Source organism: Pogoniulus pusillus, chromosome 10, assembly GCF_015220805.1.
Source record: "Pogoniulus pusillus isolate bPogPus1 chromosome 10, bPogPus1.pri, whole genome shotgun sequence".
Lineage (NCBI taxonomy): Eukaryota > Metazoa > Chordata > Aves > Piciformes > Lybiidae > Pogoniulus > Pogoniulus pusillus.
This window is the reverse complement of record NC_087273.1, coordinates 22,088,756-22,113,911: the sequence shown is the minus strand read 5'-3', so window position 1 is coordinate 22,113,911 and position 25,156 is coordinate 22,088,756. Positions and strand designations below refer to the sequence as shown.

The 25,156-nt window shown below is 44.6% G+C and overlaps 1 protein-coding gene across 1 annotated transcript in view; it reads left to right on the top strand.

Moving 5' to 3' along the window:
- The first annotated feature begins 20,397 nt into the window (after window positions 1-20,397).
- EPB41L4B (erythrocyte membrane protein band 4.1 like 4B) overlaps window positions 20,398-25,156 on the top strand; it is a 230,574-nt gene continuing 225,815 nt past the window's right edge. The window contains 2 exon segments of the mRNA XM_064150024.1: window positions 20,398-20,604; window positions 20,606-20,773. Coding sequence (XP_064006094.1) covers window positions 20,482-20,604; window positions 20,606-20,773 — 291 coding nt within the window. The 5' untranslated portion in view covers window positions 20,398-20,481.

Below are 25,156 nucleotides of genomic sequence, written 5' to 3'. Positions count from 1 at the left end.
AGAAATTTTAATGCAAATGGTTCTTTTCAGAAAAGAGAAAGAAGAAAAAATTGGAAAAGTCTTTGGTTACATCATACAGAGAGATTCACCCTAGAGTTTCTTTTTCTGATTTTATGTGATTGTTCAGGCATGTTTACAGGCTTCTGATGGATAACAGCTCAGAAGACAGATACTGTGGCAAGAACTTGAATGCTGAAATAATGATTGTGTTTATATGTGTGTTTGCATAGATCATAGGTTTTGACCATGCTTAATCTAGTATTTTCATGAGTTTCCAACAATTCCTACTCATAGGTAAAGATGGGAAACAACAGTTTCATTGGCAATGTTTAAAGTGCTGTACTTGTTATCTTTTTGTAAAAAGGCGCCTTGCAGAAGGATAGGAAGCACTGCCTTTATTTTTAATAAAACAAACAACAAAAAAAGTTCCACATTGTTTAAAAAGATCAGTTCATGCTTTTTAGCAGGATTGGAAGGATAATGTAGAGACATGCTACCTTATTTTTTGCTTTTAGCTCAGGAACATGATTGTGAAGATTTTGAAACATAAACGTTTTGTTATGTTGTAATTGTAATACTCTTATTGCTTATATTATTACTATGTTTGTTTTTTTTTTTTGCAATGTATTCAGAGCCAGAATTTTTTATACAAGAAAAAGGGGGAATTGTGGGATTAATGTAACAGTGGTCAATCAGTGGATCAGTGGCAACACAAGCCTTGGGCACAAACTGTTGGAGCCAGAGTGATCTGATTAGGAGAAGCAAGGAGACTGTCCTACCATCTGATGAATATGCCTGTCCTTATCTGATGAATATGGTAAGACTTCTGCTCCACGGGGAAGCAGATGTGGCAGACAAGAATTTAGATTGGAAGAAGAGACGGTTTTGCATGTGATAAAATGACTAATCAATATGTAAAAATGTTAAGCCTTCTGATACCTTCTGACAAAGTATATTAGTCCTGTATGTTGCCTAATAAAGTCGGAACTTAGCTTGCATGAAGCTGTCTCCCCGTCCCTTCGTCGCAGCAAATATGTTTGCATTTATTTTTGTATTTGTTTGTGCACTTGACCATTTATGTTCACATGCATTTAATGGAGACTAGCTTGTTATGATCAGCCTGTTTTCTTAAAGTGAGCAGAAGTCTTGTTGAGATGGCAGAATTGTGGAAGGAACTTGAAAGGAGTATTGACGTGATGATTATGTGTGTATGGATCATAAGGTTTGGATCATGGTTAACAAATTTGGGTATTTTCATGAGGTTTCAGCGATTCTGGTTTAATGGAATGGATAAGTGTAAAATAGAGATTAGTAGCACCTATTGTAAGGGCCGAACCCACTTAATTGGCACAGATGGCAATGTGCTTGTTATCTTTTTGCAAGGGCCCTGCAAAAAGATGAGAAACACCGCCTTAATTCTTAAAGCAAATAAAGGATTGTGGGAATAAGGCCCAATAGAATAGCCTGAAAGCAACATCTAGGGCATATCTTCGTATCATATTTAGAAATTAGTAGTTCTTAAGCACAATAGACAGATGCAGCTCATAGCTAAGGAGTGTGATGAAAAATCAAGATTTACGAGAACTATAGAGAGAATCCAGAACTATGGGAGTTTGAGGAAGAATATTGGACAACAGATACAGCTGCGAATCTACAATGCCAACTGCCACACAGAGCCAATGAAGACGTGGCACACATGCACTCCTGTGACTGTGATGATTCGTCTGGACTTTTGGTCTTTTGAACAAATGACTTACTGTTGCTTGCAAGAAAAGGTTTTAGGGTTGTTAGCTAAACTTGGGTTGTTAGCTTGCCAGGCTAACGCTACTAGTAGAAGCTCTAACAGATATATTCTCTCTGACTTTAGCATTATTGATTGCACCTGTGTCATTTACACCTGCATCAAGCACAGCCTATGTAAGATCAAGCCCGGGTTGCTCAAAAGAAAAGAAAAGGGGGGGAATTGTGGGAGAATTCTCTCACTAGCAGGATATGAGCTGGTAAACATGAGAACTTGTGCTAAGAAGTGTCCTTGGGCTGTCTTGGGCTCAGGAAACCAAGCTGTAAACAATGAGCACCCCACACACAGCTGCAGGGGGCTGAGCCTGCCAGCCGGCAGGGGTGGACACTGCAAATTGTTCTGATACAGGGCAACCTATCTGCACCTTACACATAACTCTGAGCCAGTCTGTACCGTCCACATGTGCCAACCCCAAACTAATCATGCATGCCTCTTCCAAGTAGTATATAAGCCACTGTCTGCCTGAATAAAACGTACTGTACTGCTTGCAACTAGCTGATTGTGAGTTGACTCGTCAGTGCCCTGATCTCGCCTCCGCCGGCTTCCAGGATGCAAACTACTGATTGAGATTTGCAAAATTATATTTTATCTGATATCTAAGATACATGATTGCAATATTAACTATGCCTGCAGAAGAAGGCAACAGGAAGATTGAAGCTGGAAAGCCAAATGAAGGCCCTTGTTCTTGTTAGTATGACCATTAGTTCTTTCCTGCATCAGCATTTAGGATGCCAAGACCACTTACAGACATCAGCGGTCTGGCAACCTGTCTGTCATGATGTACTCCCATGGAAAACTCACTGTTGGTGTCTCACAATTACTTAATAATAAGGTTACTTATGATATGGACTATGGCTGCCTCCTTGCTCACCCTTTTCCCCTGAAAGCTGCAAAAGCAGTTGCCTGGGCAGAGGTTCAGTTAGATATTAGTGCCAGGTTTATCTTCTCTGTGGAGGTTTTGGTCCTCAAGTATGTGTAGAACTTTCTGGTTTGATTTTATACCAAAACAGGCAGCATCAATCTGGGTTCCCTTTCTTGTTTTTTATTAAATAGCTCTGCAGTCTGTGCAGATGTGTCTCCAAGCATGTAGAGGTACACTTTAGGAACTGAATAAACACCTTAGCTATGCATTTGATCTTAGCAAGTAGGTAGATAAGAGGTAGTTTTCCAGAGCTACAGCTTCTACAATTCTACCTTGTACCTGGCAATGTTCCTATCTGAGTTACCTGAAGGCTCTAAAGTAAGATTTTTATGTTCAATGTGCTTGAAAATTTCAGAGCTTTCATCTCCATGAAAAAACCCAAACTTTCAAAACTAGAACAGAGAAAATAAAATGCATGGTTAGTTTCAGCATTCAAGGGAATGCTGATGTGCAAAAGGCTACAGCACAACATTCAGACAGAGGAATGTGACAGAGTGATCTGGGCACTAGGTAAGACTACCCGCAGTCCCATTTCTTCTGTTGCCCTTGGAAATACAGTAGGATCACCTCTTCTCCCTATGTCTAAGTGGGTCTTTCATAGTCACTGTCTGATTGACCAAGGCAGCCAGGCACATTCATTCAAAACAATTTTCCAAGAAGCTGGTCTTTCAGATAAATTGTGTATCAACAAATAAACACTCATCTCACTCCTATTTCATATTTTAACCTGAGAGGTAAGCCTTCCTCCCATGGTGAAGGAATCGTTGGTAAACACAAGCTTGTGAGCCTAGTTGCTTCTAATACTACCTTGCATCATTATGCAAATTCAGCTCTAGTGTTCCCACAGCCTGGGGATGGACACAATCTCAACTTCACACTGTGTCAAACAGCTTCCTACAGTTCATGCACCATCACCGCTGAAGAGGGGATCACTGATCAGCATTTATCTCTACTTCATTTCTGACCTGAGTTTTGCTAGGTTTTGTCACTGGATGTGCTTGTTGCAGCTCTGTGTGCCTCTGAAGCAGTTTTCAAATGTAACAAAAGATTAATTACTGAGAATGGACAACATTGGCTGCTAACATTTAAGAGATGGTGAAAGCAAGATTTTAATCATAATGCCTTATCTCAGCATCTACATGTAACCCATCAATAAGTTTAATAAATTCAGTAACAGCTTTAGATTTTCTGGATAACTGTATAAAAAGCTAATTAGTAGTCTCAAAAGACATTGAAAAACCACAAAGCCTGGTTTTTTTTTTCTTTTTTTTTTGTTTAATTTCCCAGCAAAGTCTGAGAACACACTAGTGCTCTTGACAAAAAGTAAGCAGTCCATTTCTCCATATTCAAGAGACATATCAGTAGCATCCACTCAGGACACATAAAACATATTGGTGCTATTAAACAGGATTTCAGGTTGATAGCCTCTAAAGCGTGGCTTGATTGTCTTGGTATAAGTTTTATACAATTAGTGCCCCAGTTGAGATGGTAACATGATGCTGTTGTGAAGGGGATTGTCTGGGTTTTGGGGGAAAGGAGCGGCAGCTGGCCAGGAGCACCTTGGTCAGTTTCCCTGGGCTGGAATCATGCAGTGGCAGTGGTCCCCAAAAGCGGTGAAGCGGCTAGGAGCAGTAGGTGGAGGAGGGTGGCAGGAGAGAGGAGCGAGGTGGCAGGAGGTAGCAGAAACACTGAACTGCCCCCTTTTATGAGGTCTGATTGCAAGATTGATGGTTCTTAGCCATGATTCTGTCCAATAAGGGCTTGGCAACAGGCCAAAACATACCAAATAAGGTGAAGTCCAGGGGTCTGGTACCCCCAAATATGGAGAGGGCTCAGGTGGATTCCCCACCCTAGGTGCGTGAGCCTACATAACGTGTTTACTTCAACCTTCAAGCAGGCAAGGCCAGACTGGAAGGCACCAGAGCTACTGCCCCCCTTTGTCCCCCTTAACTTGTTTTCCTCAAGCCTAGGCAGGGCAACACCTTTCAGTGGGGGACAACATGTCTGGGCATGAATAGATTTGTAAACACAGTCATTTGGGTGCTGTGCGACCCTCCACCACAGATGCTATATCCTTGAGGAGCATGTCTAGCAGAACTGAGATCTCCTCTTTCGAAGGCCCTCTCACCTTCCTGTAGCACATGAGGGGAGCAGCTGGTGACCCTCATTGCCCATCCACAGGTCCTGTTTTCAGCAAAGCATGAAAAAAGATGGAAATCTTCCCCTCTTATCACTGATGCAGCTTCATGCAGGGCAACACCTTTACAACACTGTCTACTTTGCCATGTCATTTTCCTCATGTATGATAGTGAAAATACTTAAATATCCAAAGACACAAGCCTTACTCTTTCCTGAACTGCCAGAGTTAAAAAAATCCAGTCTAGCCCAGCAAACTTCTCTCTGTTTGGCTTCACACCAGTGAACAAGAAAGGAATGCTCCCTGATCTTCAAGCATCTCCTAAAGCCACCCAGTGACTCTGCCACATCTCCAAGTGGTTCCCATCTACCAGAGTTTAAGATTTTTTTCTGCACTGCAGCTCATAGAAGAATTCATGTTAAAACTTGCAAAGGAGTCAGACGACTGTGTTTGAAATAGATCTGTACCCAGTCAACTGAGTTCAGGTGTGGCTGAAAGCATGCCAAGTATTTCAGAGAAAATACCTACGGGGATTATTTTTTCTTATAAAAAAAGAAGGTGTGTAAATGGATCTGTACATTTCAGACACAATTCTCTTAAACAGTCATGTTTGATTTTCAAGTGACTTAATTTTTAGACTAATTTATTAGACTACACTTGAGGAATATTTAGCTAAGCAAATAATTGTTTCTGTCTTTTCAGCAGTGTGTTATAATATTGCCAAAGCTATCAAGCTTTCTTACAAATATATCTTTTTAAAAAAACTTGTTTATAATTATTAGTATACATATCATGATCATCCTTTTTTTTTAAATTTGCCCTGATCAACATGAAGCATCTAGAACTTTGCTCTGTGTAAGTACACAGCCATGTCTTCTGAGCAAAAGCAGTCTTCACCACATGTCTTTTGATACTTGTTTTTTTAGAGAAACCATATTTTTCTCTATCACTGTCTGACTATTGAAAGATGAGAAAGACAAATTAATTTCTACCTGTGCTTGGGATTTGCTGCCTTTTCTCCTGACAAAATTTGCAGGAAACAAATTTCCTTCTAGTGATTCAGAGGATCTTTCTGATCTTTCTGCATCCTCCAAACAGTCTACATTACTTTTAGTTTTGAGAAAGGGCTTCTGCAGACCTATCAGAAATTTTGCCCAGTGACTCAAACTGGTAAACTGTCATAAGCATGAGAAGATCTCAACACAAAGATGAATCTTTTTCTACTCTCAACATTATGGCTCTTTCTGTGCTCTAAGTATCTCTCCACCTTACACTGTTGTCATCTGAAGGCAGATCTAGAGAGAATAAAAATATTGTTAGTTAAAAATGCATTTATATGACAGGAGAAAGAAAACAGCCTCAGAAGAAAATTAGAGTGTTCTGATATTATCAATGTAAGACAGCACAGGACAGCTGGCACAGCACAGTGCAGGGAAATTAAAAAAAAAAAAAAGAGAGAAGAAAATGTTGGGCAAGGAGGAACATCTGTGGACAATCTATGTACGTATTTAAAACCTTTGAAATACTTTTTCCTTCCAGGCCGTAACTGTGCTTCAATCCTACCATAGATTTTTTTACTGTAAAATAAACTTAGATTTGTGTCTGACAATCAATGTGAGAAGCTAAGGTCCATATAAAACCAAGAGAGGACGGTACACTTTCACATTGATATGCCATAAAACAGAAATGAAAGATGAGTAAGTGATTCTCCGTTGTCTTTTCCCTTTGGACAACACAGCAGGTTCCACTTGTGTAGGGGGATTCTTGTTCATTGGGAAGACAATGACAGTATTTAATGTGATACTCAGGTACAGGCTATTTTTTAACTAATATATATTTTATATTCTAAAATTACCTGTTTGCTGTCTAGGGAAATTAAGTTTCTAAAAAGCAACAGTTCCAACACCTCTGCCATAGGCAGGGACACCCTACCCTAGATCAGGCTGCCAGAGCCTCATCCAGCTTGGCCTTAAACACCTTCAGGGATGGGGCCTCAAGCACCTCCCCGGGCAACCCATTCCAGGGTCTCACCACTCTCATACTGAAGAACTTCCTCCTCACGTCCAGTCTGAACCTACCCATCTCCAGCTTTCCTCCATTCCCCCTGTCATTACCTGATAGCCTAAAATGTCTCTCCTCAGCTTTTTTGTAGGCCCCCTTCAGATACTGGAAGGCCACAATAAGGTCACTTGGTAGCCTTCTCTTCTCCAGACTAAACAGCCACAGCTCTTTCAGTCTGTCCTCATAGGAGAGGTGCTCCAACCCTCTGATCATCCTCGTGGCTCTTCTCTGGACATGCTCCAGTATCTCCACATCACTCTTGTAATAGGAGCTCCAGAACTGGATGCAGTACTCCATGTGGGGGTCTCAGCAGAGTGGAGTAGAGAGGGAGAGTCACCTCACTCGACCTGCTGGCCATACTTCTCCTGATGCAGCCCAGGATCTGGTTGGCCCGCCAGGCTGCAAGTGGACACTGCTGGCTCATGCTGAGCTTCTCATCCACTGGCACCCCCAAGTCTCTCTCCTCAGGGCTGCTCTCCAGCTAGTCACTGCCCAGTCTGTATTTTTGCTTGGGATTGCCTCGACCCAGACGCAGGACCTTAACCTTGGTCTTGTTGAACCTCATGAGGCTGGCTTGTGCCCACCTCTCCAGCCTGTCCAGGTCCCTCTGGATGGCATCCAGTGTGTCTGCTGCACCACACAGCTTGGTGTCATCAGCAAACTTGTTGAGGGTGCACTCAATGCCACCATCCATGTAATCAACAAAGATGCTGAACAAGTCTGTTCCCAGAACTGATCCCTGAGGGACTCTGCTTGTCACTAGCCTCCACTTGCACATGGACCCATTGACAGCCACTCTGGATGAAGCCATCATTCAGTGGTCCATTCATCAAACCCATGTTTCATCATCTTGGAGACCAAGATGTGGTGTGGGACAGTGCTAGAGACCTTGCTCAGGTTCAGGCAAATGACATCAGTTGCTCACCCCTCATCTATTAATGTTGTGACCTGTTCATAGAAGGCCACCAGGATTGTCAGGCAGGATTTGCCCTTGGTGAAGCCATGCCAATTGTACCAAATCACCTCTTCACTATTCCTCTAGAAGGATCAACTCTTCACTTGTGGACTAGTTTGCCTCCAACAGGTTCTCTCTCTTGTAAGTTGTGGGAGAATTTCTCCCGCAGCGGGGCATGAGCTGTAAACATGAGGGACATGTCCTTGAGCTTGCTGGCTCAAGGAAGCTAGGCTGCGGTCAAGTGAGCAACCCACGCACACCTGCAGAGGGCTGGACCTGCCAGCCCCTGGGGTGGACACAGCTCCAGGGGACTGAGCCTGCCAGCCCCCTGGGGTGGGAACCACAGGTTGTTTACCACAGGGTAAACCTATCTGCGCCTTGCACGTGGCTTTGGGCCAATCTGTACTGTCCACTTGTGCCAGCCCCAGGCTGGCTGGATACATCTCCTCTGAGCACTATATAAGACACTGCACTACCCTAATAAAATTGTACTGAGGCATAGAAGTTGCTGAGTCGAGTCTTCAGTGCCCCAATCCCCATCTCGCCAGCCTCCGGACCCTGACAGTAAGTCAAGTGTCCTGTTCTTTGTCCATCTCTTGTTCTTTGACTGTGAAATAGTCCTAGAGATTAAGAGTCCAAATGTTCACATGAGGATATCTCCTTTCTGCTGCTGGCATATCCTGACAATGGAGTAAAAACTCTCAAGTATTTGACTAAACCTTCTTTTAATTTTCCAAATAGAATGTTATGTTTATAGCTTTCACCTTAGTTTTACTTCTCAGATGACTTTCACAAATGTATTGCTGCTCCATCACACCCATACTAGGTACCATTCAGCACTGCTCTGTCAGTCAAAGGGATCTTTGTCGCAAAATTCCTGCACAGTCCAAGAAGCTATGGATGTCTCTTTTCAGAAGAAAAGACTCATTACTGCTAGAAGACATTTCAAAGAAACATTGTTATTTCAGTATGAGGCATCTGTGGATTATTCTGAGCAGTGTTCTAGGCTCTCCTAAGACTAAAATCAACAGCTCGCCATTCAAAAGATGCCTTGATTTTTAAGATGAACACCTGCAATCTTCACAATTCAACACAGTATCGAGAACTTTTCTGTTAATGTTATAAACCTAATCATAGGCTTGAAGAGAAGTAATTTCTATGCATTGAGGTCAGTACAAACCTGGTAAAACCTTCACTGATAGAAAGAACAACTAACTAATTTTGAACTATCTATCAAATGGACAGAAGACATTGCAAGCCATTTACTCAGCAAGAAACATTTAATGTAGATTTTCTTATGGGAAGCGTTTTGCTCTTGCATCTTTATAAACTAGCCCCTGCAGATATAGCAGAACACCTCTTTGAGTGGGCACACTTATTCTGGAATTAATTACCTTTTTGTTTATACTGTCAGCAAAAAAAATCAAGAAAATAAGTAGTAACATGAACTGCCAAAATTCATATGTTGTGGAGGGCTTGAAGGCCCCAAAATAGGCTTATTTATGCCTTGCCTGGACATGTTTTTCTGCCCAAACCAGATGTAAACACATTAAAAGCACAAAGGGGCATAACAAATCTGGTGCCATAAAGTCTGGCCTGCCCAGGACCCCTGATTGTGTAAACGTTTGTGTAAGCCCATGCGCTCAGTTCATGCTCACTGGGTGCTAGGCCCATGGTATCCCCATACTCGGGAGGTCCAGGCTTGTGATTTCGCCTATTATGGTATTGCTTTGGCTAACTGCCAACCTGATTGGTCATTCTAGTGTCCAAAGGGCCATTAACCTCAGCCCACATTCGATAAATAGAGATACGCAGGTAAACAGCATATGCACTTGTTCAGGCTCCCTTGCTTGCTTAGACTCATCAGCACTGCTTTTTGTTTGGGTGCCCACCTGGAGTGCACCTGCCTTTACGGAGCTCAGACTCCCAGCCAACCATGCACACCTGCACGCCACTGTGGTGAGTTATCAGGACCAGATCCTGTATTGCCTGCCTTTACCTATGGAGCTCAGGCTTCCGTGCATACTATTGCACGCCCACCGCTTCATTGCCTGGAAAGCTCCACTGCCGCTGAGTTACCAGGAAGCAGACCCCACTTGTCTGCATGAGATCGGCCTACTAGCCAGCGTGAGACCATGCTGACACTGCATGGCATCGTACTTCTCCTGCACCTGACGTCCTGCCTAAGAGTCCCTGGACAGAGCATTCAGAAGAAGTCAGGAGACAAGGGCAGAGATTGCATCCTTTGCCAGGAGGACAAGGTCAGAGACAGTCATTTCCCAGAAACCGGGAAGAGGCTATCCTTTCCCCTGAAGTCAGGAGGATTCCAGCCTCAAAGTCCACTGGCAAAGAGTCCCCTGAAATTTGGACACCAGTAACAGGCTGTGATGTAGCGCCGGAGGGTGGTTGATAATTAATAAGAATTGTAAGTGAATGCTTTAATGCCTCTGTAATTTCTATTGCCTCCTGCCATAAAGCAGAAAGAGCTTTCAGCCCACCTGCTGGGCAAACAGTATAGAGACCCGAAGCGGTATGTGCTGCAGGGAAACTCCTCTCTCTGTTTATAGTTTGAACTGTTTGCTAGTTATTAATAAGTTGTGGTGTGGTATTAATTCTAGAATGTTTTCATGACCATGTAGGATCCTTTTAATATTAAAATACAGTGGTTGGGGGTGGCGAGAGTTCAGAATATTGAATTTAATAAATACATATTTTTATAGAATATTATCTCGCACCAACTAATTTCTCCCCTCTGCCACAATCGGCATAGGTGACAGAATACCCCTCCACAACAATATGTATCAGAACTCATCAAATTCTTTTTTTCTTCCTAGTTCTATTAACACAGGTATTTGGCTTCATGTCAATACCTTTTCTTTGAATCCTTTTACAACAGTTTCCTTTAGTAACAACTGTAAAAAACATATGCTAGCAGAAGCTTGCAAAATACAAGTCTCTTTATGTTACTCAGGAAAGATTACATTTCTTCTAAACTGCAGAAAAGAACTCCAGCTGCACACAAATTAAATTCAGATGGCTCCTTAGCAGATAGTGAAAGTCTGGCAGGCCAGGAAGAAAATTCATAAATGTGACTGCAGTGACAGAAAGTAAAATAAGGTGTCTGGGAAAGTGCATGCATACCTACTGCAGAAGTCTCTTCACAGGAGTAGCAATGTTTTTCTCCCCATGCCCACTAGGTGACTGCTTTTATTTAAGCTTTCAAAAAGCAGTCAGACAAGATCTGAACAAAACCAAAACTCTGAATGAAAGGGCAAGAATAAAGTGCTTACCACACTTTCATTTAGTTACTTAGCCATGACCAGCATTAGTGCCTTCAACTATTTCAGATCTCCCCATTTAAGGATTTTAATAAATAATTCTCTCATTAACACAGAGCATAGCATAATGGAAAAACCACTGGTAAGACTGCCTACTTGGAGGGATTACAATTGTGATATGGGTTAGAACAAAAAATTCACTTAGGTTGCCACCTTTCCTATAGCAGTATGTGGTGGTTTGGGTGTTTCCCCGCCCCCCCCACACTTTAGTAATACCCAGACTAGACTCAGCTGGGCTCTGGGAATATAAATGAAGCTATTTATTTACAGCCAGCACAACGTACAAGCAGCTATTTACAGTACATACAGTTATATACAGAAATATACAAGGTAAAAGTAATACAGAAACACAACTCCCCTCCCAGAAACCTGAGTCCCCAGGAGGGGATCTCAACCACCCCTGCACCTTCCGCCTATCCCTCTCAACCTTACCCCAGTCCTAAGGAAGAATAGAGGTTCAGCCAAGAGGTTAAGAAGCAAAGGTGAGTGGCAGGTGAGGTTAGGGGAGCTCAGTCCGAAGTCAGAAGAAGAGTGAAGACAAAATGGCGAGAGTGTTATCTAATATTTACATTCTTCTTCAGCAAGACTCTGAGGGAAGCAGACATCACCATTGTTTTCCTTTTCACAGCCTATGGTCTAGTTTTTCTCACCAAAACATTCTAGCCAGCTTCAAACTAGCACAATCCACCCCTGTCTACTTCACTCAGAGTATTGCTAAGAACTATCTGATCTAATCTAAACCAATATTTACACTAATGAATATTACAAGTTCAGTTCACACTTCATTCTGGCTCTCTCAGATGTAGGTGATTCAAAAGCTCAGAACAGTTTGTCTCCTCACAGATGAGACAAGAACAGGGACTCTCAGGTGACGTTAGGTTCGTGCTCACGTACTGTAGATTCTCTTGTAGATTGTTTCAGTGTTGGACACCGATGGTACCTAGAACAGAAAACTCCTAACAGCTTGTATTATACACTCTGAATTAAGACTCTCTCAGCCAAAGTTAGATTTCTCTGTGGAATACACTGGATTTCACCATTCTCTTGCATTACCCAGTAGGTGTGACCAGGACCTTCAGCAGAAACCACCCCTCGGACAGGTTTCCCTTCACCCGAAGGAGAAAATACCCAAACAGTTTTCCCTAACAGATTCTTTTCACATACAACAGGAACTTTATCACCATCTACTGTTTGGAACAAATCTGATTGTGCAGGTCCTGCTCTATTTACTGAACCTCTACTATTTACCAACCAGGTAGCTTCTGCTAAATGTTTGTCCCAGTTTTTCAAAGTTCCACCCCCCATGGCTTTTAGGGTGGTTTTCAGCAAACCGTTGTAGCGCTCAATCTTCCTTGAAGCTGGTGCATAGTAGTGTATGTGGTAGATCCACTCAATACCGTGCTCTTTGTCCCAGTTTTTCACTAGATTGTTCTTGAAATGAGTGCCATCATCTGACTCGATTCGCTCTGGAGTTCCATGTCTCCACATGATCTCTCCCTGAGCCAAGAATGGTGTTATGTGCAGTAGCATGTGGAACTGGATAGGTTTCCAGCCATCCAGTGCTGGCCTCTACCATCATTAGCACATACTGCTTGCCAGAACGAGATCGAGGTAAAGTGATGTAGTCAATCTGCCAGGCTTCACCATACTTGTACTTTGACCATCTCTCACCATACCATAAGGGCATGATTCGCTTAGCCTGCTTCATAGCAGCACAAATGTCACAGTCATGGATGACTTGGGTGATAGCATCCATGGACAAGTCAATTGACCTATCACGTGCTCATCGGTATGTTGCATCTCTGCCTTGATGTCCAGACGAATCATGGGCCCACCGAGCTAAGAACAGTTCACCTCGGTGTTTCCAATGAAGGTCAAGATCAGAGTTGGTATCAACTTGAGAAATCTTAGCAGCTTGGTCTGCCTGCTGACTGTGTTGGTGTTCCTCAGTGGCTCTATTCTTAGGCATGTGTGCATCTACGTGCCACACCTTCACTGGAATTCTCTCCAGTCGTGCATCAATGTCCTGACATAGATCAGCACACCAAATAGGCTTTCCTTTCCTCTGCCAACCATTCTTCTTCCAGTCCTTTAGCCAACCCCATAGAGCATTGGCTACCATCCACGAGTCGGTGTAGAGGTAAAGGATAGGCCAATTTTCACATTCAGCCACATCAAGAGCAAGTTGAACAGCTTTTACCTCAGCAAACTGACTGGATTCTCCTTAACCATCTCTCGCTTCAGTAACTCTCCTGGTAGGACTCCAGACTGCTGACTTCCATCTTCGCTTGTTTCCAACAAGACAAACCGGATCATCTGTGAACAAAGCATAGTTCTTTTCCTGATCAGAGAGATCACCATAGGGAGGGGCTTCCTCAGTATGCATTATTTTCTCCTCTGGAGGTTTGGTACAGTCTGTGCCTTCGGGCCAGTTGGTGATCACCTCCATCAGACCAGGTTGGTCAAGATTACCCATTCGTGCTCGTTGGGTTATCAAAGTCATCCATTTAGAAAAGGATGCATCTGTGGCATGATGCAGTACTGAACCTTTGCCTTTGAACATCCAGTTTAGAACTGGCAGTCTAGGAGCTAAAAGCAATTGTGACTCAGTTCCAATCACCTCAGAAGCTGCTTTCACTCCTTCATAGGCTGCTAGTATCTCTTTCTCTGTTGGGGTATAATTCACCTCTGAACCTCTGTGGATACAACCCCAGAAACCAAGTGGATGACCACGTGTCTCATTTGGAGCTTTCTGCCAAAGGCTCCAAGTTGGACCATTGTCACTGGCAGCCGTGTACAGAATGTTCTTAATGTACGGACCAGATTGCACAGGTCCCAAGCCCACTGCATGGACTACCTATCAATTAATTTGATCAAAGGCTGCTTGTTGTTCAAGTCCCCACTCGAAATTGTTTCTCTTACGAGTCACATCATGCAGAGGTTTGACAATCTGACTGAAACCAGGAATGTGTAGTCTCCAAAATCCCACCACACCAAGAAAAGAAAGTGTGTCCTTCTTACTGGTGGGAACTGCCATGGTAGAGACTTTGTTAATCGCATCCTGTGGAATGTGACGGCGACCATCTTGCCACCACACTCCCAGAAACTGAATTTCTCTGGCAGGTCCTTTGACCTTGTCTCTCTTAATGGCAAAACCTGCTTGCAACAGAATGTCAATGATTTTGCTACATTTCTCGAAGACTTCCTCAGCAGTTTGGCCCTACACAATGATGTCGTCGATGTACTGGATATGCTCTGGAGCTTTACCTTTCTCCAGTGCATTGTGGATGACTGAATGACAGATGGTTGAGCTGTGTTTCCACCCCTGAGGCAAACGATTGAAATAGTACTGGATTCCTCTCCAGGTGAATGCAAACTGAGGCCTGCACTCCTTTGCTATGGGAATAGAGAAGAAAGCATTAGCAATGTCTATGGTTGCATACCATTTAGCCTCCTCTCAATTCCAGCTCGTATTGGAGCTCCAGCATGTCCGGGACAGCCTGCACTCATGGGTGGCGTCACCTCGTTGAGGGCACGAAAGTCAACTGTCAGTCTCCAGTCGCCCGTAGGTTTACGCACAGGCCAGATGGGACTGTTGAAAGGTGAATGAGCTTTCTCGATGACAGCTTGACTCTCCAGTTGACGAATCAGCTGATGAATGGGCAACAAAGAGTCACGGTTAGTTCTATACTACTGCCTCTGGTACACAGTTTGATTAGCAATTGGCACCTCCAGATCCTCTATGTCATGATGTCCCACAACTGCAGATTCATCAGAAAGTTCAGGTCTAATGGACAATTTCAATTTATCATCCTCAATCTCCACAGATGCTATTCCAAAAGCCCATTTGTGACCCTTAGGATCGTTGAAACAACCTTGTCTCAAAAACTCAATTCCCAGAATGCAAGGCGCATCAGGGCCAGTTACAATAGTATGTGTCTTCCACTCTTTACCAGTTAATCTGATCTCAGCCTGTATCTTAGTTAACTCTTGAGATCCACCAGTGATTCCAAAGATAGAAATGGACTCTGTCCCTTTGCAATTAGATGGCAATAAAGTACATTGAGCACCTGTGTCAACTAAAGCCCTGTATTTCCGAACTCTTGAACTGCCAGGCCACCTAATGAATACATTCCAATAGATTCGGTTCTCTCCACTATCCCTTTCCTCCTCCTGGCTGGAGGCAGGGCACCCCTAATGCTGAACATGGCATGAGGGGTGTACACAATGATTGGTGTTGTTGTGAGAGGAACTGCAACTGTTGGAACAATTGCAGTTGCTCTTGGGAGCTGAAGAAGTGACAGCTACTTTTCTGGCATTACTGCCTCTGTTTCTGCCACTCTGCAGATCCCTGACTCTCTTTGAAAGAGCTGAAGTAGGTTTACCATCCCATTTGTTCATGTTCTCACCGTATGTGTCACGCAGAAGTATCCACAGTGACGCACGTGATTGCTGATGTCTGGGTGGAATTTTTCTCCTGCTGGGCTGGAATTGCCTTACAGGAGGTGGGCATCTGTTCCTGATGGCAGAAACATGCACCCATTCAGATGATGCAGGAATGGTATCCTTTACCAGATTGGAAACTGAGGTTGTAAGATCCTCCTTCAGTTCTTTCATGCTCTCCTTAATGCCATCTCTAATACCATCTTTAAGCTCTGTAGTCATAGTCTTTATGGCACAGATTATACCAGAATGTGACAAGCTGTCCTCTATCTGCCTGAGCTGGTCAGTGAATTCACCAACAGTGAAAGACCTTCCATTATCACTCCCTGCTAGAAACTTACTGGCCAAGATGTTAGCATAGGATGAAGGAGCAAGCTTAATAAGCTTCTTCAGGAGACCTGCTCCCAAAGGAATATCATCAGGCTCATGAGTACCATGATCTCCATAAAGCACTTACTTCACAGCAAACTCCTTCAGAAGCTTAATTCCCTGCTCAACGGTGTTCCACTTCTTGGCAGCCCATGACAAATCATCTCGGGAAGGATATCTCATAGCCACAGCCAACAGAAGGCATGTCCACAAGCTAACCCTACCAAGAGGACTTGCTAGGTATTTGTCCACTCCACTCTCCTTAATGAGTTATCCCAGCTGCTTGGCAGACTTGTCTCCTACCTGCAGGGCATTAGCATCAATGCCACGGCATCTCACTAGCCAGCTTAGGATTGGCTCACCTGATTCCCCTGTGTATTCCTTCCTAACTTCCCTGACCTCTCTGAGTGGATCCTTGGAGCCTTGGATGTCATCATCCTCCTGTTCCTCCTGTTGATCTGGTGGTACTGGGCCTAACAGAACCTTCCTCATAGCATTCCTAAACTCATTGGAACCATCCTCTCTCTTGGCAGCTAACCTCACAGCACTCCTCTCACTTGAGTATTGTTGTCTCAGCATATCTACAAGGTCTCGCAGACTAACTATCTCCTCCTCCTCTTGCTGCTGATCACCAGAGGTCCCCTCTATTACATCCTCCTGCGAACCACTCTTTGTCTTAGCTTTTGCCTTAGCAGGTGCCAGTAGGGCCTGAGCAGCAACAGACTTGGATGTGTCTGCTGGAGGATTTGAATCATTAGGGGTCTGACCTGGAGGGTTTGAATCATTAGAGGTCTGACCTGGAGCTTGTGAGTTCAGATCTGCCTTGCTTTTAACAGGAGGATTTTGGGTCTGGTCTGCTGGCTGGGGCTTCGAATTGGCTGAGCTGGTGTCATTAGGATTTGGACTGACTGGGCTGGCGTTACCAGCATTAGTGGTATTATTAGCATCAGTGGGATTATTTGCCTGTCCTCCTGGGATGCCTGCCAACCCTGGCGTGTTATCGTTATTGTTTATGTTATTGGCGGGAACATTGGCCGTGTTCCCAGCACCTGGAGAAGGAAGGGCAGAGGCTGGCAAGGGGGAAGCCGATAACTGTGTTCCCTTGTTTTGCTGTGAAAGAGACTGCTTCTGAGACACAGAATTTTTCCTAGTTCTTACAGAAGCTGGTTTTGAATTTTTCACCAATAATGCCAAAATTAATATGAATATTAAAATCATGAGGCAAATATTAAAAACTGTGAGTAGCAAAACGGTTTTACACGAGCATGTGCCTAAGCAAACAGTTGGAATTCCTGTCTTAGGCTGAATAACTCCCATTAGAGCCATATTTAAAGCAGAATTTCCATTGATTGTCATATTATTGACCAGAGCTCCTGTAATATCCTTGGTAATATTCTCAGAGACATTAAAACCAGCATAACCAAGAATAAAATCACCCCAGCTCCAGAACATGCTTGAAAGCTTAGCTTTGACCTTCTTAAAAACTACATGAAGCAAGAAATAACCAATTTGATCTTTGATCCAATTGTACACAAAAAAACAGAAAACAGGCCACACAATAATCCCCACCAAGTACAACAGCTGCTTGATTAGCTTCATCTTAATTCCCAGAGCTAATTTCCAATCATTCAAATATATCTAGCCCCACATTGGGAAAACCAATTAAAAATGTGATGGTTTGGCCTCTTACCCGCCCCCCCCACACTTTGTAGGTACCCAGCTAACTCAGACGGACCCTGGGAATATAGATGAAGCAATTTATTTACAGCTAGCAGAATTTACAAGCAGCTATTTACAGTATATACAGTTATATACAATTATATACAGAAATATACAAAGGATAAACAATACAGAAGCACAACTCCCCTCCCAGAAACCTGAGTCCCCAGGAGGGGCTCTCAAACCACCCCAACACCTCCCCCAGCCCTCTCAACCTTACCCCAGTTCTCAGGAAGAAGAGAGGTGCAGCCAAGAGGTTAGGGAGCAAGGTTAGTGGGAGCAAGGTTAATGAGATGTGACCAGGTCTGAAGGCAAAGGCAGAAGAAAAGACAAAATGGAGAAAAAGTCTTTCTTCTTCCCAGAGTTCTCAGTGTGACTGTGAGAGAAGGAGACACAATTGTTTTTCATTCCACTGTCTGTTATCTAGTTCTTTTACCAAAACATTCCAGCTTGCTTCTAACTAGCACACAAGTGAACCCAAGACAACTGGTAACAGAAGGCAAAATTACAGTTTTTCTTCACAAGAGGCTGGGTACTAAAGAACCAGCTTTGTTTCCCTTCACTATCAGCTCCTTACACAAGATCATTTACCACAAGCATTATTTCATATTGCTTAATGAGATTTATTGGGACCTTGGTACCTTTATGGTGGTTCTGCAAACAGAGTACTGTGTTGTATGGCCACTGGCCTGTAATCATGTGTACTTCTAAGTAAAGCGAAGCAAGCCTAGGTTTACTTATTTTAAAATATCAAGACTTCTGTTTGCATTTAAAAAGTTGACAAAGGTTTGAAGTCTCACATCTCAGAAAAGAAGTCTTTAATGCTGCAAAAGACATGTATTCTGCCAGGCTGGTCCTGAATAATGTCAGATCTCCCTTTCACCCCACACACTCTTGCACCAGAATTGTTGAAGCTCCCTCAAGAGACAACAGCATCTCTGCTGAATTTCCAACTCTTACTATCACTTCTGTTGCCTATGTTATACAAAGGAGCTTTATAGGACTGTGATAACTTCACAGTACTCAAAGCAGTAAAATATGCCACACTATCCAGGATCTGAAAATCTCCTCCTAATGCAAAACCTAAAAAAACCCTTTCCCCCCATAATCTGTAGTAAGGGTCTGCTTCTGATTGCAAACATTAGCAGGCAAAGACACTATAGCATCTGTTTATATTCCACTCTGTTTCTATAAAATCTGATACACAATTATACAGTACAGAAGGACTGCTGATGCATCCCTGCTAAAGGTCATGCAGTTTACTGACAGTCTTGGCTGATGAGGCATTTCAAGACCTGATCTAGCGCACTGAAGAAACACAGAAAAGGATGCAGGTGGTTACCCAATACTATCAAGTGTCAATAAAAAAATTACAAGCAGTCGCATTTGGAAGACCTTTTTGAATACTTAATAGGATAATGCTTGTGCAAACCAGCCTGATAGCAAGGTTAATGGAAATAAATCCACATCAGAAAATAAACTTTGGAAGCAGCAAAATATTTCACTTTCAAAAATCCCTTAGATCACATCTGACCATAAAGGGACATTAGTCCCACTGATTGTTTCTGCGAGGCATGATTTATGTCCAGTATTTTACACGTGGCAATTCAGTCAAAGCGGTCCCACTCATGCCAGAATACATAAATATTTGATGTACTGGCAGTGCGACTGTGTGAAAGAGTGTTCGTACTTATGGATTTGTTGTGACACTGAAGCAAAAACCACACTCCTTACTCACAGCTGCAAAAACCAAAGGGAATGAAAGGTCTGGAGGGTCTCCTGTCTCCACGAGATCGCATTCTCGAATCTCTTTTCTAAAACCCTCAGACCATAATGACAGCAAGACAAACGCAGGAGCATTTTCACACGCCGGGCAGAGGTCTCTGTTCAGAAAGAGATATAAGCAGCAGCACTGGCAGCGGGTGAGGCGGTGTGGTGCTCTCCTCCTTTCCGCGGAACCCGCTTCGTCGGCTTTCCCCAGCGAAGGCTAGAGGCATCCTTCTGCCTGCCCAAGGCTAGTTAGTTCTGCACCTTGTTGTTTCTTATTTCGCTATTCTCTTCCCCACTCTCCCACCCATTCGAAGAGGCGGAAGCGACAGACCAGCCGCACATGGCCCCTGTATGCGCGACCGGACAGCAGGTTTCGAGCGTGCCACCCCTGGACCGGAACGAGGCAGCCGGGTGTGGCCAGGGTACGCTCTGCTCCCCGTGCCCTGCCGCTGCGCCTCTTGACGGCCCGAATGAGGTGGCGGGGGGCAGCCACAGCTCAGACGCGCTCACGGCCATCCTAACAGCCGCGAAGCAGCGGCATTGCTGGAAGAGCGGTGCGGCGTTGTCCTCTGCTGCACTGTGAGGTCACCAAGTAGCCAGCAAGTCTGAGCGGCAGCAAGCCGGCATGCCAGAAACGACCACCTCACAGCCGGCACACGTAGCGTACTGCCGTCCACCTCAGTAGCTCCCCCTGCCCGCCGCTCGGATTTCCCCGCCTCAGCGGCTACAGGAAAAATCAGCGGCGCGGCTCGGCCCGCCCTGCCCCGCCGTGCCGTGCCGTGCCCCGCCGTGCCGTGCCGGGCGGCGCTGCAGTGGGCGGAGCTGGCGACAGGGGCGGGCCTCTAGTCTCCTGGCGCGGGCTGACTCCCGGCGGGCGGCGCTGCTGCAGCGTTGCTCGGGAGGCGACGTGGGGCTGGGCGCGGAGCTGCTGACTTGGGGTGAGCGGCCGGGCAGAGCGCCCCCAGGATGCTGCGGTTCCTGCGGAGGACCTTTGGCCGGCGGTCAATGCAGCGCTACGGGCGAGGTGCCGGGCGAGGTGGGCTTGGCGGCGAGGGGGGCGAGGGGGACGGGGGCTTGCGAGGAGGTGCCCCCCCCCGCCGCCGTCAGCTCGGGAGGCTTCCCTTCCTCGCCGCATCCTGGAGGCGTCGTGCACAGTGCCGGAGCCCCCGTTCACATCCCGGCGGCCGGCGGCAGTAAACCGGTGCTGCAGTGCCGCGTCCTCTTGCTGGACGGGACCGAAGTCAACGTGGAGCTACCGGTGAGTAACGTGTGCCTGCCTCCCTTGCCTGCGCTTGCATCTGCCCTCTTCCCTCCTCCGCATCGCCTCTCCCATCCTGGTAACGGGCACTAATAAGTCTATCTCGTTCCTCCGTAGCTGCACAGTATGCGCCGTTCTCCGGTCAAGCTTCTCTAGTTTCTTCCTTTACTCCGCGGGCGTCTTTGTTGCCGTCCCTGCCCGCATGCACCTGCTGCCAGGTGCGTGTCATGTCTCCCTGCCATGCCTGCCTGTCTTCTCGTCCCCCGCTGCTCGCGGTCGTGTTGGCTGAAGCCGACTGCGTACGTCTTCCATCCAGCGAGCGCAGAGGTTGGCTTTTGCTCGCCTCCCCGCTGTTGCTGATAAACGGCTCCTTCGTAGCACTTAAGTGGCCCCTCTCCCAGAAGGGGTCATTCCTGCGACGTGGGGCGCTACTATGTGTCTTCCCGGATGGGTCGCCACTCAGCACTCCTGGCCTTCAGGGGCACCACGGGCGTGGTGAGATGTCGGAGCCTCTGCGGGGAGCAGTGCCTTTGGTCTCAGCACCCTCCGGTTTGTAGCCGGCGGGGGCGGTGTTACAGCACCTGTGGCGCCGGCCATGAGGCGAGGCTGTGCTGTGTCCCCGGCGCTTCGAGGAGCTGCGGGAACATCGCCTCTTTACTGCTTGCTGTCTGATGTCGTCACCGCTCCTCAGCTGGTGTTGCACTACGCCCGAGATCAGCCGAGGGGCTACCCTCGTCCCGGGTAAGCGCCCGTCTCGTGGGAGCACGAGGTCTCGGCTAATCTTCAGGGCCTCAGGAGTACGCTCGCGCTGCCACTGGGCTACCTTGGGTCCGCCCGCCTGCCCGCCAGCAGCTTGCATCGCGGGGCGGTTGGGGTGCCAGCGCCTCAGGCGGCGGCGGCGGCTGAGGACGAAGGCCGCTATTTGGGCTGGTATGTGGACAGTGAGCGTTGAACTTTTACTCCTGCCGCTGTGCCGGAGGAATGAAGAGGGGCCTGCGGAGCTTTGTGTTTGACTGCTGATGAAGTTGGACCGTGTATGTAGGTGTTTTGCCATCCTCAGAGCCCGCTGTGTGCCCTTTTATTTCTTAAAGGAAGCTTCACGCTGTATATTGTTAATTTACAATCAGTCCTCACAGCTGCTAAATACTTGACACCCGGCCTTTACTGCTGATGTTTTCATTCTCTCTTGAAAACCAAATATCCCATTAAATAGTATGAAAGGTATTTTTAAAAACAGGTATTTAAAAAAGGCATTAAACCCCAAACATTGAAGCATATTTCCACATCAGTTATCAGCCATTAAGCTTGGTCCTTGAAAACATGTAGGGGAAGTTGCTAATATTGTGTTCAATAACCTTATAAATTACACGTTACTGTAATCTCTAGTTGTGTAGAACAGAAGAGTGTTCTGCCGTTTGTATCATGTGTATTGACATCTTTTCACTAAAATGTGGAATTTGAAAGCCCTATGGTTTCTGCTTTAAAAGAAGCTGAAGAGTAAGGTTCTTGCAAGTGAATACAGAAGCATGTGGACAGAGCCACCTAGAGATGCCTTCTGCAGACTTAGCAGGGCCTCCCTTCCTTTACCAGCCGGATCACACATTCCCAGATACTGGAAATGCCAACTTAGTTCTTCTCACATCTTCACAACTTGCTGCAGCCCTCCTAACATCTCACCACAAATCTTTGTTGAAGACTTCATGAATGTTATCGGTGTGCTGATAATCTAGTTACAGGGTAACTAAAGTTTAATAAACACTTTGAGGTTATATTCCCTCTGATGTATCAGAATTCTGCTTTTGCTGTAGAGCTCGTTTTAGAGCGTCAAAAAATGAAGTAATGGTACTCTTCTTAATCCTTTAGTATTGAAAGTATATGGAAGTAGCTGCTTGGTCCAGTATTTCCAGAATGAGAGTTGCTCATGTGGTAGTTTCAGCTCATTTCTCCCAAGACAGAATAAGAAGTTGGAGTTTTTTTCAGTGAAATGCTTAGACTGCTGGAGGACTCCTGATCATGTCAGCGTCTAGAGAATTAAAAACTGTTCTGTTGAAGTACATATCTGTTCCTCATGCTTTTCTTTCTTTCTTTCTTTCATGAAAAGCAACACCCACACTATGTTAGAAAAACTGAAAGAGGCGTTGCACCGTTTATAGAAGTAGAAAAAAAACCCAACCCTCAGTTTCTCTGAGGTTTGCAGCTCTAGATTTTATGGGATTAAGGCCATAAACAGAACATGCTTTAATCCTCAGAAGCTGTAGTGCAGGGCTAGTTAAGATGAAGAAAGTAAGTAAATCTTTTCCATTAAGAAAATAAATAGTTTGTGGCGGTTACTTTAAATTTCAGCTGAAATTTTATGGAAAGGGAGGAGTTGTGGGCTTCATCACCAGTGAGCATCTTACCCATGGAAATATGTAGATAATTGCAAAGGACTTTACTGTGCTGCTGGTTGTGTTTACAGGAGATACTGGCACCTGTAAAATGTGTTTTTTTACTACCTGCTAACTTTACATCCTAGTTATCTTCCCAATGGAAAAAGAAACTTGTTGATAAGCTACTCTTGGCAGCTACAATTTTTTAGGCTTCTAAGGCTTCACTTAGATGAAATTGAAAGGTTTATTAGATTTTTAAAGACTAGAGGGACTGCTTGTGTAGAGGAGTAACAGAATATTCATTACTGATAGACATTTTCCTATGCATGTAAAAAAATAGTTTCAGAGTTTCTCATTGACTTACTGCTCTGTTGTTTGTTTTGTTTTTTAATAAATATTCAAATAAAGCTAACCCCTCAAAATTTTGTTCAGGTTAGGTGTTTCAAGTTCCGTCACAGTACTTGCTCACATGTGGGTACTGCTAAAGGTATTGAAAAAGTAAATCCTATATCACTAGGTTGATCACTTGTCTTTGAAGTTAACATTACTGTTTATCTGATAGTATCTGTATTAGAAACCACACATCTGGTAAGCTGTTAGCTACTCATCATGTTAACAGAAGTAAAGATTTACCCTTGTTCTCCAAGTCTTTCATTGGCTTATTCTTCTCTAGGCTGCACAGCAGTATTGTGGCCAGAGTTACCTTTCTTCTTCATCTGTATTTCCATGCCTACTTCCTTCTGGGGTATTTGTGCTTTATGCTTTTTATTGCATGCCCCCTACCCTTGGGCTACCCCATCTGCTGGCCTGCCCTCTGACCATGTTGTGTACTCTCACTCCAAGATATTTTCTGGCTTTCCTGAATTTGTTTCCTACCCACCTGTTCCCATAAAAATGTTAACATTATTTTGTGTGCTGTAGATACCCCTGGATAATAGTTTCTGTATGCAGCTTCTCACAAGAAATTTCAAGGGTTGCTTAATAATGCTGTCTTTTTTGTTAAGGCAAGAATCGTGTACTTTGAAAGTATTCTTTCTAAACAGAAATGGATGGGGTTTTGAGTCCACGAGCTCCTCAGGGCCCTGTATTGAATGTGAGATGCCATTAAGGTTGGCTGTATTGGAGTGAGTGACAGTTGCTGTGGCATGATTTCCCAAGTGAAAGGGAGCATAAATGGTGTCATTACTTCCTCTTGACCTGGCACCACATGTCTGCAAATTGGAAATCTAGTTACAAGAACTGATGCAAGGATAAAAATGTGTATATTAGAAACCATCTTTTCCTCTCTCTCACATAGATACCAGTGTTTTCCTTTTTAGTGTTGAGAACCTGTTCAGTATCTCGTGTGTTTGATCTTCTCTTGCACAGGAGGCTGTTACTTGATTTTGTAACTTGGCTGTAGGCAGATGCAGAGCCACTTGCTCACTGCCATCAAAACTATATTGCCTCTTTTCCTGAAGGACTCATGACTTTAGTAAATGAAAAACTGATTATGGATGATGCTGTGTTTTTACACAGTGAATGCGGGGAAAGAAGATTGACTTTTACACAGTGATGATGATGCCCGATAGTTAATATGTAAATGAAATTGTGTAGAGATGCCTCTCAGATGAGGCCTAAAAGCCAAATTTTTGTTGACTTCTAAGACATGATTCCTGGCATTTCTAAAAACAGTCTCCGATTTTTAATTACATGTATCTTATGAGAGCTTAAAGAAGATATATTAAATATGGTGTGCTAGTTTGAGCCTGGCTAGAATGTTTTGGTGAGAAGAATTAGATTACAGGCTGTGAAAGGGAAACAATGATGATGTCTACTTCACTCATAGGCTTGCTGAGATGCATAAGAACAAGAATATAAATATATAAATATAGATAACACAGATGCTCTCTGTCTGGGCTTTGAGCTGCATCTCTCTCTCTCTAACCTAACCTGCTGTCTGTGTGACTAATTCACCTGCTTCCTAACCCCCCTGGCTGACCCTCCAATCTTCCTTGGGCATAAGGCAAGATCT